This window comes from Gambusia affinis, linkage group LG15 (assembly GCF_019740435.1).
Source record: "Gambusia affinis linkage group LG15, SWU_Gaff_1.0, whole genome shotgun sequence".
Lineage (NCBI taxonomy): Eukaryota > Metazoa > Chordata > Actinopteri > Cyprinodontiformes > Poeciliidae > Gambusia > Gambusia affinis.
The window spans coordinates 23,829,829-23,845,063 of record NC_057882.1 but is presented as its reverse complement, the minus strand read 5'-3'; the positions used below and the strand labels follow the sequence as shown (position 1 = coordinate 23,845,063).

General features: G+C 35.6%; 1 protein-coding gene across 2 annotated transcripts; it reads right to left on the bottom strand.

Annotated features, from left to right (window-relative positions):
• Nucleotides 1-245: 245 nt before the first annotated feature.
• On the bottom strand, nt 246-4,883 carry yipf5 (Yip1 domain family, member 5). 2 transcript variants are annotated; one of them, XM_044139946.1, is made up of 6 exons: nt 4,763-4,883; nt 3,554-3,673; nt 3,163-3,335; nt 1,911-2,056; nt 1,616-1,797; nt 246-1,436 (listed from the first exon to the last, which is right to left on the bottom strand). In XM_044139946.1, the coding sequence occupies exons 2-6, from the start codon at nt 3,661-3,663 to the stop codon at nt 1,274-1,276; spliced, it is 774 nt and encodes a 257-aa protein (XP_043995881.1). In that variant the 5' UTR covers nt 3,664-3,673; nt 4,763-4,883; the 3' UTR covers nt 246-1,273. The 2 variants fall into 2 exon arrangements, with proteins under 2 accessions (XP_043995881.1, XP_043995880.1); XM_044139945.1 differs by having other exon boundaries at nt 3,554-3,670.
• Between the last annotated feature and the right edge of the window lie 10,352 nt (nt 4,884-15,235).

The window sequence follows — 15,235 nt, the reverse complement described above, 5'->3', positions numbered from 1 at the left end:
CTCCTACATGTACTTCTCTGCTGCTCCTCCAGCGTTTCTGCTGACTTTCTGGCTGCTTCTGATTAATTCTCAGCCAGTAACTTGCAAATGATTTAGCTTCTATGTAATGCTAGACTATTTTGCATTACACTACTACAAGCAAAAAAATTTCAGTTAGGAATATGATAAAGTTTGATAAGTACTTTTGCTAAACATTTCACTAAGTGCTGCTTTAAATTTATAAGACAACAAAACAAAGGCGGACAAAGCTTGTAAATGATTTATTTTGATCGAATAAGATGCTTTTTACAAAAGGTGGTTGAGAATCTCTTCCGTCATAAAACAAAAGGGTCCATATCTTCAATCCATTTATCCTCTCATTATTCTGTAATATGTGCAACTTCCACAAGAATGATGATCATATAAAGCATTATATACGGTAATCACAAAAACTTTCAAAACCAACTTTAATGTAGATGAGCAGACATGTACAGAATACACAAAGAATACAAAGAGAAGAGTCTCTAAAATTAGAAAAAAAACTGTAGATAGAAACAAGTATGTTGGAACAAAAGGGAGTTTCATCCAAACTACTTATTCCCAATAGTTAATCCATTTATTTTTACTTGTTACAACAACACCCCTGTGCAACTGTGGTTGTGTTTTTCTGAATGGCAATGACACTCAAACGAATATCTTAAGATCTAATAAAATAGGTCAGAAAATGCAGCATAGCTGATGTCTTTCTGATGAAGAAGACCCCTGGCTCCATGGATTAAAGAGGTTTGAGCAATAAAACATTCACTGAGGAAAAGCAGCATAAACAGCTGTGGACCAATGCAGACAGGAAGTTGCTTGCTTCCCTTAGAGTTGCTGTTTTAGATCCTGTGGGTGTTTATCTGAAATAAACTTTTTTTTTTCTCAAATAGAAAAAAAAAATCATTGGGCTGCATGATGCCATATAAGGGTCGAAAATGGTCCACTGCAGGTTGTTTTTCCATCAGATTTATTTAACAGTCCTCTTCTTTAAGATGCATGAAGGGAACAAGTTGCAGTGGATTCCTAGATGATACGAATCACTTGAGCCTTCATGGCTTCAGGTCGGAATGTGGTGAGAGGAGGCGGCTTTTACAAAGAAGAAAATCCTAGATGCCATTTAGACAAGAAGGCTCCAATTTTTCTGTAGCAACTGTGTAATTAGCCAATAATTACACTAATTACATTGACGCTAATTAGACTGAAAATACAGAAAGTGGGGAGCAGTTATTTTAAACTGTTGTGCAAAGATTTTTTTTTAGAAGACAGAGATGAGTGCAAAGACCCCGTATAGCAAAGCACATGGATAAGCAACCAGCGACTGCTGCCCATCCATAGCCAATGCTGATATGAAGATCTTTGAGGCAGAGAAACTGCACCAGCCGATAACTGTTGCTGTTAGTATAATCCCCAACATGCCCCTAGAGAGAGCAGGACAGCAGTAAGTTAGTCACCAATGCTTGAATAAACATTCACAAACCTGAACAACACGCAGTAGTTTTATTTTGAACTAAAATCCATGACTGCTAATAATTCTGGTATTTAGGATAAATAAACCTGACCAGATCGTCCATATTAGACAGTTTGACCGTGTACTTACTGTAATGAGAACACAACTCCAAAGCTGGAGAGGATGATCATAGGAAGGAGGCAGTATCCCAACACACTGGCCACGCAGCCAAAGGACACGCCCGTCATACTCATGAGGTTGAGGAGGCAGTACATGGCGAGGCAACCGATCGCACTGATGCCGTACACGTAACCAAACTGAATCTTACCCGACTGTAATAGGGAAATGGGGGAAAAAGTGCCAAACAGACAGAGAATATGGATTTATTGACTGATGCCTACTCCGACTGTGAAGACTGAAGAACATAATTAAGTCCATTATTTACCAGGAGAAGAGTTGCCCCAAAGGCCAAACAAAAGACCATCGGACCAGCCAGGTCTGTCTCATTCATGATGCTCCCATCTGCTATTTTCAATGGATGGAGAACTGTGAGAGTCTTCTGCCAGATATGGTCAAAATTGATCCCTAATTCTGTAAACAAAAAGGAACAAAAACTCCTACATTAAGGATGTCTTGGTCAAATATGATCAAACATATCTAATGCCAAAAATTACTGCATATGAATTCTCCATGGAATGACACCATGAAAGGATTATTATAACCAGAATTTGTGGAAATTATTTAGTTTCTGCACATTTTTTATTTTGAACTTTATTAAGAAGCACTTATATACTTGTTTTCTAGAGAATTCTTAAAATGCATTTCCTCTCAACATCTCAATTTATAGATGTCGTTGGTTGATCAATATTTGCCTGAACTTGATTTACAGTACCCCAGTAATCTATTTAAGTTGTGACTGTAAAACTAAAACCTGAGTTTTAGTGGTACAGTCACTGAAAAAGTAGAAGAGACAGATCTTTTAGGATGCTAAATCCTTAATTTTAATCATTTTTTGTAAAAAATAAAGCTAATGTCCACTCAAAATAATTACTAATTATGAAATGTCAGTGATCATGGTGAAGGTCTATGTAAGCCATCATAATTTTAAAGCTTCAGAATAAAAATAATCAATATGTTTGAAACTCAAATTAGAACAAATGTGTGGTCAAGATAAAATGGACATGTAGTCACATAGTTGCAAAAGATAATCTAAGGTTATGTTAGGTTATTATTATATTACAAATATTCTCATCATTTTCATGATGAGATTAATGTCCTTCCCACTTTAATACATGGGTACTGTAGAAACAGTAGCAAGAAACAAGATAGTAGAATATCGGTGTGAGAACAACTTTATGTATCAACAAAAAGTCACATGTAGCACATAAGGAAAGGGAAAACAAAACTTTAGAAAATACTTTTTGGCTCAACGTTGGTAGCCTTTAAATTGTATCAAATGCCTGTAAAATGATTATTCTGACTTTTTAATGCAACATATATGGAAATAGCACCTCAGTTGTAGTTTTTAGAAATGAATAACAAAGAACACCAATCCTAGCAATACCATTAATTATCTTGGGCTTAGAATTCAATTGGAGCTTCTGTTCCAAGTTTTTAAAAATGAATCAAAAGGAAATTCCAAAAAAAAGATATTTTATTTTTTACTTTCAGCTATGATCAGATTGTGGCTCACTTACCTTCTAACAGTGGAGGCTCATCATCAAAGCTGTTACTGTACATGGACTGTGATGCATTTGGGGTGTAGGTCTGTGTGGGCTGGAAGATCTGTCCTGTATACGGCTGCTGGGGTTGCATCATTCCTGGGGATGGGTAGCCCATCGGCTGCGAATAATCATACTGTCCATATGGCCTGTGGGCGATTTAATAACAATAAATAGAAGCTTGTGAAGGAAATTATCAAAAAGGAGGAAGTTTGTGATCTTTAATTAGAGCTTAAGAACAAATAAAGAACTAAATGAATGCCATAGACATGAGCGAGACTGTTCAGGTAAGTATCAACTTTCATGAGACTTCAGAAGCCAGAAATATCACAACTGAAGAAAAAAAGAAAAAAATTGTTTCTCTTACTTGTTGTAAGGGTTTTCAGAGTTGTTGTAGCCATATCCGCCCTGGTTTTGGTCATCTACGCTGTAGCTCGACTGGTAGAAGTCAGTGTTGAAGTTATCAAACCCCGACATTCTTACTCTGCTAATACCAAAGAAATACACATGGTTTTATTTACATTTAATGTTGTGACACTATAATACCTACAATGACATTAAGTACACACCTGTAATTGTTTGTTTCATAGAATTGTGTCAACAATACATTATCCTGGGATTATTTGAGAGTGAGGTCACTCTCATGAAATGTGTCATTTTAAACACATTTCATGCAAAAAAAAAAAAAGTACGCCATTCATCGGTAAACACCACACCTATACCACCACACCGTTGGCTGTCTCTTCATTTTACAGGTCATATTGTTTTTTTCTGAGCTCCCTAATGTTTTACATAATCTAATTTTGCCATTAGTAACATAGTCACTCTCATTATAATTGTCCCTATTAAAATTATTTTATTTCTAAGATATCCAGTTCCATTTTGGTCATGCAAGCTTAATGGTTTAATCTAATTTATTTTACTCCACAATCAAAGCTAAGCGTTAAAAACGCCTGTAAATTTTTGTCAGACTGAAAGGTTTATAAGCAGGTACCGAGATAAACTTTTGCTATTGTGTTCTAAAACTAGGAACTTGTACACGACTGAAATTCTTAGCAACCATTTAATTTTATATCAATAAAGACACAAGACAAAATACACATATAAGACTAAAGATGATTTGATTTCAAAGTAAAGAAATAATGACAGCTTCTTTTAACAAAGAGCGGACAAATGCATGTTTACATGTATTTTGGTAACAACTACGTTGATTAGCTTAATTGAACAAACCGTTAGCACTCCCAAAATGCTAACGCTTCTTTAAACAGAATGAAAAAACACATCTCAAACACGTTTTTTCACAACACAGTACACAACAACATTCAATTAAGCACACAGAATATCAGACGATTCAAAATGAAAGGAAAACATTAGAAAAACTGCAAACATAGCCTTTCATCTTTAGCAGGCTAACCTTCCCGTTTACTCTGTGGCTAGTTTGTTAGCTTCTGCTAACTCTAACAGATGCTGAAACATTTGTTAGAATCCGTACACGTAAAGCCTAAGTCAGCTTACGTTTCCTAATTAATTACACAGAGGTAATGATGATATTAACAACAATAAAGATGATTACTACCTGTGATGTCAGCTGGACAACACTTAGTTGATCCCTGCCAACTCCACTGTGGTTGCTACGTGTCAGGAGAAAGACGGAAAGCCGTTAGGGACATAGCATATTATTCGCTGAAGAAAAGGAGTTGCCTCCTGCTGGCATATTTTGGTATTTCGACTGTGTTAAAAGTCAGAATGAGACTAAAGTATACAGCCTTAGTTTTTGTTAGTATGTGAATGCATAAAAACAGATACAATAAGGATTGTGGAAGACGGCGAATGGATACATAGGCTAATATCAAGCTTTCCAACAACAAACCATCCAACCAGTTTTATCATGAAACTAATGATAGATTTATGAGAAAGCACCCCATGCTCACTATTAAGGATGATGGAAGATCTATGAGGGTTTGAGATTGTTTGTTCTTCTAAGGCAGTGAGAGAATAGTTAATGTGAATTGTGTAATTTTTGAAATAGCAGGAGGTTTGGTATGATATATATACATATATATAAATGGATTACCTTTAGCTGGATAATGAGCCAACACATATACATAAATTATTCCAGACACAACATTTTTGCAAACAGCAGTGGTCACTCTGTAACCTTGTGAAATGTCATAGAAGTCCTATCCTATTGTCAAAATTAGATTTTACACAAAGCATTGAAAACAACGCTGGTGATATTAGGGAAAAGGTATTTTTTTTAAATGTGATTTTCCTTCATGCATATTAAAAGTTAGACTTTAAGTCTTTTTTTATAGCTGGATTATGCTACTTTGAAAAAACATTAACTCATTAGGTGTCCTTTAAAACATCTTTAACAGGGTCCAATAAATGTGGCCAATTCTGCAGGATTTTGACTGAAGATGAAAGTTTCCTGCAACTGACTAAAAATATATTGCATTAAATTTTAGATTCAAGCACCACCAATCACTAAAAGATCAGAGAAAAACATTTCCTTTGAAAAAGGGTAATATATTTTACAGTATAAAACAAGACTATGTAAATGCATCCCATAAAATGCCTGTGCTTTAATAAATAAATACATAAATAAACAGCTTCTGCTTTGTCCCCTATGACACCACATCAGCTGATTGATATATAGCTAAAGAAACCACAGGTCTAACAACTGTAAATAGATACACAGGCTAGATGATAACAAAGATAACGCAAGAGGACATGTACTGGGCTCCTGGAAAGAACAAAGGTACCCTCTTTCAACAGGAAGCAGGGGAGAAGATCAATCACCCGGCATGAACAGGAGAACTGCACCACTTCCATAATGCAGGCGGATACTGGCTCTTTGATGATGTGCATTATGCAAAATAATGGGGCTCATGACCTATGCTGAGAGGAAGGTGGGACAGCAGGAAATGAGAATAACAGATGTCATTTTGAACTGTGAGATAGGAAATAGGCAAACGTGAGCGAAAGACACAAAAATAAGGACTCATTTCATTGCATTTAAAGGGCAAGAGAATAAAGAGAGAGAAGTAAACGAGAAAAAAAAAACAGATTAATTTAGGTGACAGTTCACATTAGCTGCAGACCTTCAAAATATCTGTAACACCCACTGACTGGATCTCTTACCTAGAACTTATTAAATTTAAATATTTCCTGTCTCAGGGGTGAAACAGCCACCCTCTCAGCCATCATGACAGAAAAATACATTAGACATAAATTAATTTCAACGGTGTGGAAGGAAAATAAATTATACAGCATTTGCTCTGTGCTGGCCTCAAGACACACAGAATTTCTTTCAAAATGACAAGTGAGAAAATAACAAATTCAGGAAGTACCCACTTTCCACCTGAGACATATTGAGTTTGTTCAAAATGAGTATTCATTTTCTGTTTAGGGGAAATGATACACCACACTCAGCTTTTTTAAAAGTTGGATGATCAAAAACTATTTGGCTGGTTTCTGAATCGTCTTGGGAAAAACAAATACATTTATGCAATGATTAACTACTGTATTGCTTTAAAGAAAAACATATTTTTTTTGCACATTGCAAATGTTATTAAAGGCTGCTTTGGAAAAACAATCAAATTAAAAGACCTGTCATTCACTGTCTTATGCCAAGGTGAGGTCAACACCTCAACATCTGTAAGTAAAACTGTAATACCAGCATTTTTAGAATGATTTAACAATAGTTTCCATTTCAGACTGCTTGGTTTAACCTTGATGAATCTATTTTAGAGATTCTACATAAGAACTGATTTAATTATATCAATTAGTTTTTTAACAATGCCTCTGAAAATTCAATTGCTAAATTTATTAGAACTAATCCAACGTTCTATAGCAAGATTAATTGTGACTTTAATTAAATGATTCTTCTCATTTCTACAAAGCATAACCAATTTATCTATGGACCTTCTGCTCCATTTATCTATCACTCATAAAGACTCTTGAACTACCCGATTCAACTAGAGAGCGAAAAACTCCAGTAACTCCTGAAAAATAAAGATGTGGTCCATTTTTCCACAGCCAGGGAGAAAACCACTGTCTTCATGACTCCAAAGTTTGATCATTGATCAGAACCATCATTTAAATACCCTGCAGAAGGTACATCAGTACCAAAAAACCAAAGTCTTCTGTCAAACTCTCAGCTGGATCAACAAATGGATCCTTTAATAAAATTGCTTTGACACATGAAAGAAAAATACTTTACTGAAAGAGTCTGTGACTAATCCGGAGTTAAAATGGGTCATTTTCCATTTATTGCTTTCCATCATATTTAGACTCTTAATCACTCTGGTTTATGAAGAACATGTATTTCTACCTAATCCCCTTAATTAAAGAAAATTAAAAAGTGCCAGAAAGGGTAATTGAATTTGGGGCAGTGTATTGCCATCTACTGTCATAATTGCCTTCTTTAATATAGCCTCTGCTGTAATCCTGCTTTCACTGTCTGGGTGAATGAGAGGATTAAAAGCAGTGAATTTCGTCTGATGAAGCAAACCCTCGTTGACAGCCACCTACTGTCTCCTCCATCAGGATTTCTCACACTGCCCCCACAAGCATTAAGGAGACAGAAAAATCTAAATTCCTGCTCTGTTGCAAAATACAGAAAGTGACAGGTAACTTAATAAAATAAATGAGCGAACTTTATGTAAGTGATACTTGTAGGTTTGTTTATAGCTGAATTAATTGGGCACATATTTTTAAAACCTTTATCAGATTTACCTATCTGATAAATCGTTATCAAATTCAATTTCCACCCTCCATACTGAGCACATCACAAATTAGAAGATGTCTGATATGGATAAGAGGACAAACTTTTTAAATGATTTAGTAATACATTTTTGTGTACCCTTTTCTACATTGCAAGTATGGGAAGAATCTCTTTAAATTCTAATATCTCTTTGTTGTGTTTTTGTCTTTTTTATACTGTCTGAATGGTGACTTGGTATGAATACTTTTGCTGTGCCTCCTGATATGATTCTATTCTATTCTATTCTATTCTATTCTATTCTATTCTATTCTATTCTATTCTATTCTATTCTATTCTATTCTATTCTGTTGAAGTCTGCTTTATCAAAAGTCGATTTGAATGGCTTACACAAAGCTCTGAAAATAACGCTAATATTTTATGGCAACATGAGATACCCATCCATGGAAGTAGTCAACAAGGTAATATGACTCCAATATCTATAAACTGATTGCATACAGTTTATATATGACCAATATATAATCTTCTCCTTTCCACACATAGTGATCGATATGGTGAGCAGCTTTTTAAAAGCCTTTTTCTTTTGTGTAAATGTTCCACATAAGCTATTTCAGTGAACCGTAATTGCAAATATATTGCAATGTTGCCCACTATGTGACACACGGATTAAAACAGCCACTCAGCTGTGTGAACTCAGCGAAGTGTTTTCTCCTATTAATTATCCAACAGTCTTCTCATTTGGAAGAGAATCCCATTTATTTTATCTTAAAATTCTCTTAAGTTGAATTGATTGCCTTTGCACAAATGCTGATATTGTGTGAGACATCTAATAGATGATCAAAGGTAAAATCTTTCTTTCATGGTGAGGCAAACGATAAAAACTGTCCAGCCTTCCACTTGCCATTACTATAAATAAAATACAAACTATGAAAAAGAATCATAACACAAAGAAATGGCTACTGCAGTTCTGAAGCCGTATTTAGTAGGTTTTTATTTTTCAAGGATCATGCAGTTAGTCTCTGACATTAGTAATTATTTTAGAGCTGTTGGACAGTTGTGATAGAAATGAAGGCGAATGGGGAGTTGACATCTGGAGAATTCCTATAAGTGAAAAAATCTTACTACAAAAAAGTATACCACAAACAAAACATAACACACTAATACTTGAGACTAAATATTTTTCTGGTGAGATGTTGATACACAATTTCTCAGTTTGTAACTCAGCTACACAGACAACACAGTTCTATTGCAATATTTGTCAGTTGATCTTTAACTGTCACAAAAAAACAAAACAAAAAACAAACTCACTCAACTTCTTGCAGATGGACTGTTCTGGATTTTGTAATGCTTTGGTTCTGACTTGTTTCTGTTTGGCATCAGGAACAACTGTAGCCAACCCACCAGTGTCCCACATGTCAAAACAGATTTAGAAACTTCTAAAATAAGTCTCTTATCACAAAAAGTTACACCACTCTCCTGCTTCCCATTCTTCCTGGGCTGCTGGGAGGTTTCATTATATTGTTTCTTCAATTTCTTCACAAAGTAACTAAAGAGATCCCATCTTTTGTTATGTGTCACATGGATTAAAATTTCAGCAAAAGTTTGTCAAGTGTTGTCAAGTCCAATATTACTCAATTTAGGCAAAAATAGGCCTCAGTGATGAGACTCACAACATCAATTTGTTTGACTGCTAACAGAGCACAGTGCCTTGAGAAGGTTTTTTTTTTTCCCCGAGTTTTGTTCTTTACTTGTATTTGAATGTTTCAGATCATCAGTCAAACTTTATCAGAAAAAGACAAGGGAAGTAAATAAAAAAATAAGTTTTCAAATTATGATTTCAATTATTAAAGATAAAAAGCTCTCCAAACCAACCTGGCCTATAAAAATGTAATTGCCCCTTTGAATTATCTTTGACTAACCACATCTTTTCAATTCCTTTTTATTATCCTCACCCAGGTGTGATTACTGTCTAAATGTAGAATAAAGAAATCACATAAACAGATCCTGACTGTCTAACTAAGGAGAAATACTTCAAAAGCAACACATCATGCTCTACTCTTAAATAAGTAAAGAACTAATTAGAAATAAATGGATTCATCTGCCAAGGTTACAAAATAATTTCTCATGGTTTGAGAGTTAATTCTCAGCAAAATAAATTATTCACAAATGGAAAATAAGTGGAACAGTGGTGAACCTTTCCCGGAGTAGCCAGGAGTAAAAGGTTAATGTGATGTGCTATAGGAAAGAGTAAAAGCTTCTTAAAGAGACAGAGGCCAATTTTAAGGCCTGTAATTGTGAAGTCAAATTTCATTTGAGTTATGTTTGATAATATATAATGTATACAGCATTTTTGTAGCAACTTAAGTAGCTCCTTGATTGTGCTACAAAATGGTACTTTGTGTCTAGAAAATGCATAGCACCAACACTTTAGAATTTGAATACTCTTTTCAAATATTTTTACAATGCATAGTAATAAATGTGAAGGGTGATGCATATTTATAGAACATTAATGGAGGGTTCTACTTCTGAGTTTACACACAGACACGCATGTGCACCCCCCACACACCCCACACACACACATCTGAAACCTACACAGTGTCATGTTTGTTTTTGTCATTCAGTTGCATCTGCCAACATCTGGAAAATGTGTACTTCCTGTCAACTGTCATTCTTGGTGTGCAGTAATTTCCCAATGGATGCTCAGCTTTCCTGAGGAAATCAGTGATGGCAGGAGCGAACAGAGACCTACTGCATGTTCAGTTTTACATTGTCTACTCACCAACTGTCACATTCTCTTTCTCACACTACTACATGCGGCATACTCAGAGGGAGACAACTACAGTGAAAATGAAAAGTTATACACTTTATAAAAGGTCAGGTCTCTGGGTTGTAAAACATCAAGCCAAGAAAATACTTTCAAGACTGTTTCCACAATTAAGATGCAATTTGTTCTATTCAAATCAACTGTCTTTGTGGGACTCTCTTAGTACTTATATCTTTTAGCTATAGGATACAAATATAGGGTGCAACAAAGGATAGAAACACTCTCATTGTACAAAACTATCAGCTGCTATTAGCTACAGAAAAAGCTATGGTGTAATATACAATTCATGTGTTGAGGTGGAGTTGGACCTAAAAGCAGATTGGTGAATGACATTCTGATAAGAACAGAGATTCATTTATAAACAGCTCTAGAGAAAAAAAGATGGAACAACAAGAGTGACGCAGCAGAGAGAGGACTTGGCAGCAGGTGGATCTGACAAGGAGTAACTAAAATTGGCAAGCCCAGAAATGCTGGGGAGGTGATTAGTGAAACCAGTACTAGGTCTCTCTAATCAGCAGAATGCAATGAAGCTACAAGGGGAGCAAACTCTCAGTGAAACTGACTGATGACAGAAATTTGGAGGCAATATAAGGAAACATGAGGGAATAACTGATAAATGTGGAATAACAAATCCAACTTAACACAAATGACCAGACCTAAAACAGAGGTACATATTAAAAGCACATGCATAACTCAAAATAAATATCTGGCATATGGAACAGACAAAACCAAACTCAAAGGCAATTGAATCATGGTATACATACGCAATAACATATTGTTACTGTCTAGAGAGTCTGACAGTAATGCCTGCAGATTCTGTTCTGAATGTGAGAACAATATTCTGAATTCTCTCATAATTCATGGGCAGATGAATTAAATAGCACTCTATTTGGAAAAATGGATTCAGGCCTGGCTAAACTCTCCCCTGACCTTGTGGAGAAATGTGTTATGGTCTAAAGCAGCCAAACAGAGCTTTTGGCATCAATTCCAAAGGGTGAATTTGGCACAAAAAGTACACTTGACATTACCAAGAGAACACCATACCCACAGGGAAACATGACGTCAATTCATCACAATCCACTGGATCTGGAGATCTTTGGCAAGAGAGAGCAGGCAAATATTAACAAGTCAGAATGGTGTACACCAATAGACTCCTACTATGAATGCTGAGATTGAATCAAAAGGAAGTTGAACAACACATTAGTTTGAGGTTGTGCAAACAAATTTTTGTGTTGAACTGAGGCAGAATAAAGTTTGGAAACTATTTATAATGGCTTAATTTCTTAGATCACAAAAACTTAACATTTTAACAGGAGTGTGTAAACCTTTAAACCTCTGTAGTTTTTTACCAGTTATTTTTTTCTTACTCTGTGTTGTAAATATGTCTGAAAGTCTTAAAGCACATAGATTAATGCAATATATTTAGTTACGCACAACGCTCAAAAATATAGTACACTGAACATCTTTTCAGAATTTGCCAAATAGATTTTACTGGTATTAGATGGAAAGTAAAATTGGATGTTATGCCTTTAAAATGGCTTTACAGTTTAAAATACTTCTAGAGATTTGGTCCCATCAAGTGATTTGTCACACTGAGGACCTGCGAAACTATTCTTTAATCCCAAGAGTCTGTGAGAACTCCACAGGAAAACCTGGCAAGAAAGAGATATGTTGTGCTGTGACAAGGACACACTCCTACACACAGACAGAAAGTACACACAGCAGGAAAGCTGACTGTGAAAGTAAACGAGCACGGCTATCTGCTCCTTTGCAGAGTTCCCTTGTGAACCGTAAGCCGAGGTCGAGGGGCCGAGGGAGAGTGGATGCTTAGCAACATCTAGTCTACATAGTTCTCCATGTCAACAGGGTGAGCATCTCTTTAGGCTCCATGATCTCTGCCTAGGCCTGCACCACAGAGGAAGAGTGCTACAAATTCAAATAATTTGAGAAATAGAAGTCCACTGACAACATAGAAAGTTTATTGGTTCATCCAACCATTATTGTTGGATATGGGGGATGAGGAGTAAGTAAAAAAAAAAAGTTAATAAATCAAAAATATCTCTATTTAAATGAATAACATTTTAAAATGCAATTTTAGCATTGTAGCTAAAAATTGGTTTAAAGTATGTTTCTACCAGTTTTGCACCTTAGAGGCAAAATCTTTGGTTTTACATGATATCTCAAATTAAGTCAAATTAGATGTTTTGTATCTGAATATGAATTGTTAAGTCTTGCCACATTGCTGTCTAGATGAGTCCAGGTCTTTGACTGGACCAGAACTAATCTTCAGAGTTACACTGACCTCTAGTCTGCTTCTCTGATGAGTCCCCTCTTTGCCTGGCTACTCAGTTTGAGTTAATGGCCAGATTTAAGTAAAATTACCTAAAGTTGGATTATATTTGCTCATCTGGTATGCTTTTCTTGATGTAAAATATTTTTATTATCTTTCCACTTCACTTTTACTGAGTAGGTTCTCTTGATTTGTCACATTAAATCCCAGTAAGTTACATGAAACTGTTGCTGTCATGACAAAAAGGCACTGGATATATCATTTGCAAGAGTTCATCATTCAGAATCTGAGTATGTTGAACTTGACATGGATCCGGTTCCATCCTGGGTGTTATGTACATCTCATCGCAGCTCATCTGCGTCTCTGCATAAAACAATGAATCAGGACTGGCACACAGTCTGAATCATTGGATGCTTCCTTTTTTTTACACGAAGAAATGAATAATAATTTCTTCCATCTCTCCGGAGCTTTCACATCCTGCCATCCTTTCACAACACCCACAACTTCATTGTGGCCAACTGCTCTCCGAATGCCAAATGGTGCAAACTGAATCAATCTCCCACTATTGTAAGGCTGAAGCAAGATGTTGCCTTTAAGTTTGACATCCACAATCATGATTTTGTTTTCTTTTGTATATAGCAGTCATAGATGATGCCTTCAATTAGAAACATTGATACATGGTCAAAACCTGTTGTGCAAAAATTCTAAAGGTCAACATATTACTTCTCAGAACATTTTTAGGCAACAGGTATCTTGTCTATTGGTCAAATAGACTAATATTAATCACTCAACCATTAATTGGTTAAATTCTCCTTATGATGAAGGTGAAGTAAAATTTTGTGCATTTTGTGGATCAACAATAAAGCACATTTGGCGTTTCATGTGTAAGTGAAGGTCACAATTTGCTGATAAAAAATAAAAAAAATTTAAAAAATGCATCTAGTAGATGGACCAACAGTCAGTATAAAGCCTTCACAATAAGAGTACTTCAAGTTGGAATTGCCTAGATGTAAATATAATTAGAATTTCTTGGGAACAAATACAAATTCATGTTTACATTCTTGATGCAGTCTGACTGAACCTGACCTATTGAAGCCAGGTGTAATAGCGTAAGGTATTAAGTAATAAGGCTATACATACTTGCTAGACTTTTAAGATCTTTATTTGTGTCAATCTTTCATTTAAAAAAGGCCTGATAAAATATATTGACTGCATTGGTTGTTTGACCACATTTTATTGGTTAGTGTAACAAATTAAGTCACAACATTATAATCAAGTATGCAAACATCTTTGCATTGCATCCATATGAACTACAACTAACCTTGTTGAATCCAAAGTAGATTTGAAATCACTGTTTAGTCCCACGCTCGCCTGCAGAGTGGGTCAGTTAGTGAGGTAACAGCTGCTGCAGCCAAGAAAAGAGTTCAGATTTTCAACTTTTCTGCTCTAAGAGCTGTTTGAGCAGAAAAGCTTTCCACTTATCGTGCCTCTGGTCAACCTGCTCTGCTCCGGCTGCCAAAACTGCTGTAATGTTCAGTGAACCTACGGTTAAGTAAAGTTGTCTCCTGGGAGAACAGGGTAGAGAGAACTGCACAGGCTTGTGTACAAACTGGATAAAGACAAGTCTAAAGGGCAATGTTGTAGTGTCACAAGAAATCTAACTGAAATTTCTTCTTGAACAAATAAAAATACTGAGACAAGGTCACTTAATTGCTCCGTTGTAAACATTACACAGCTAAGAAAATGGAGGACTGTGTTTTAATTTGACAGCATCTTGGGCCAATTTAGGCTCTGCTCTCTGGAAGAACATGTTTGTCCTTTTAATTATTAAATCTTCATGTGGATATTTGTTGATTATTTTGTGCATCTAAAACTGTTTTATCAGTTCTCTTAGATGTGATCAGCTAAAAATAGTTTATTTGATGAAGAAAAAGAAATCTGGGGCACTTGGGTTTGTTACTGATTCCCACGACGACTTCATGGAGTTTACGTTTGAAGATCAATGCTGCCTGGAGCAAACATGCCATAATGAGGTTTGTTCACGTATCGCTACCAAAAGGCTGAAAAGCCTGGTGAATCTGAACAGCAGTCACCTCCCCTCACTGCTGCTTTATGATCCAAATAGATTATTTTTTTGGCAGTAATAAATAAATAAATAAATAAATATAGAATCGTGGCTGAAAATAGTTTTCCTTTTTTAGAAGGAATG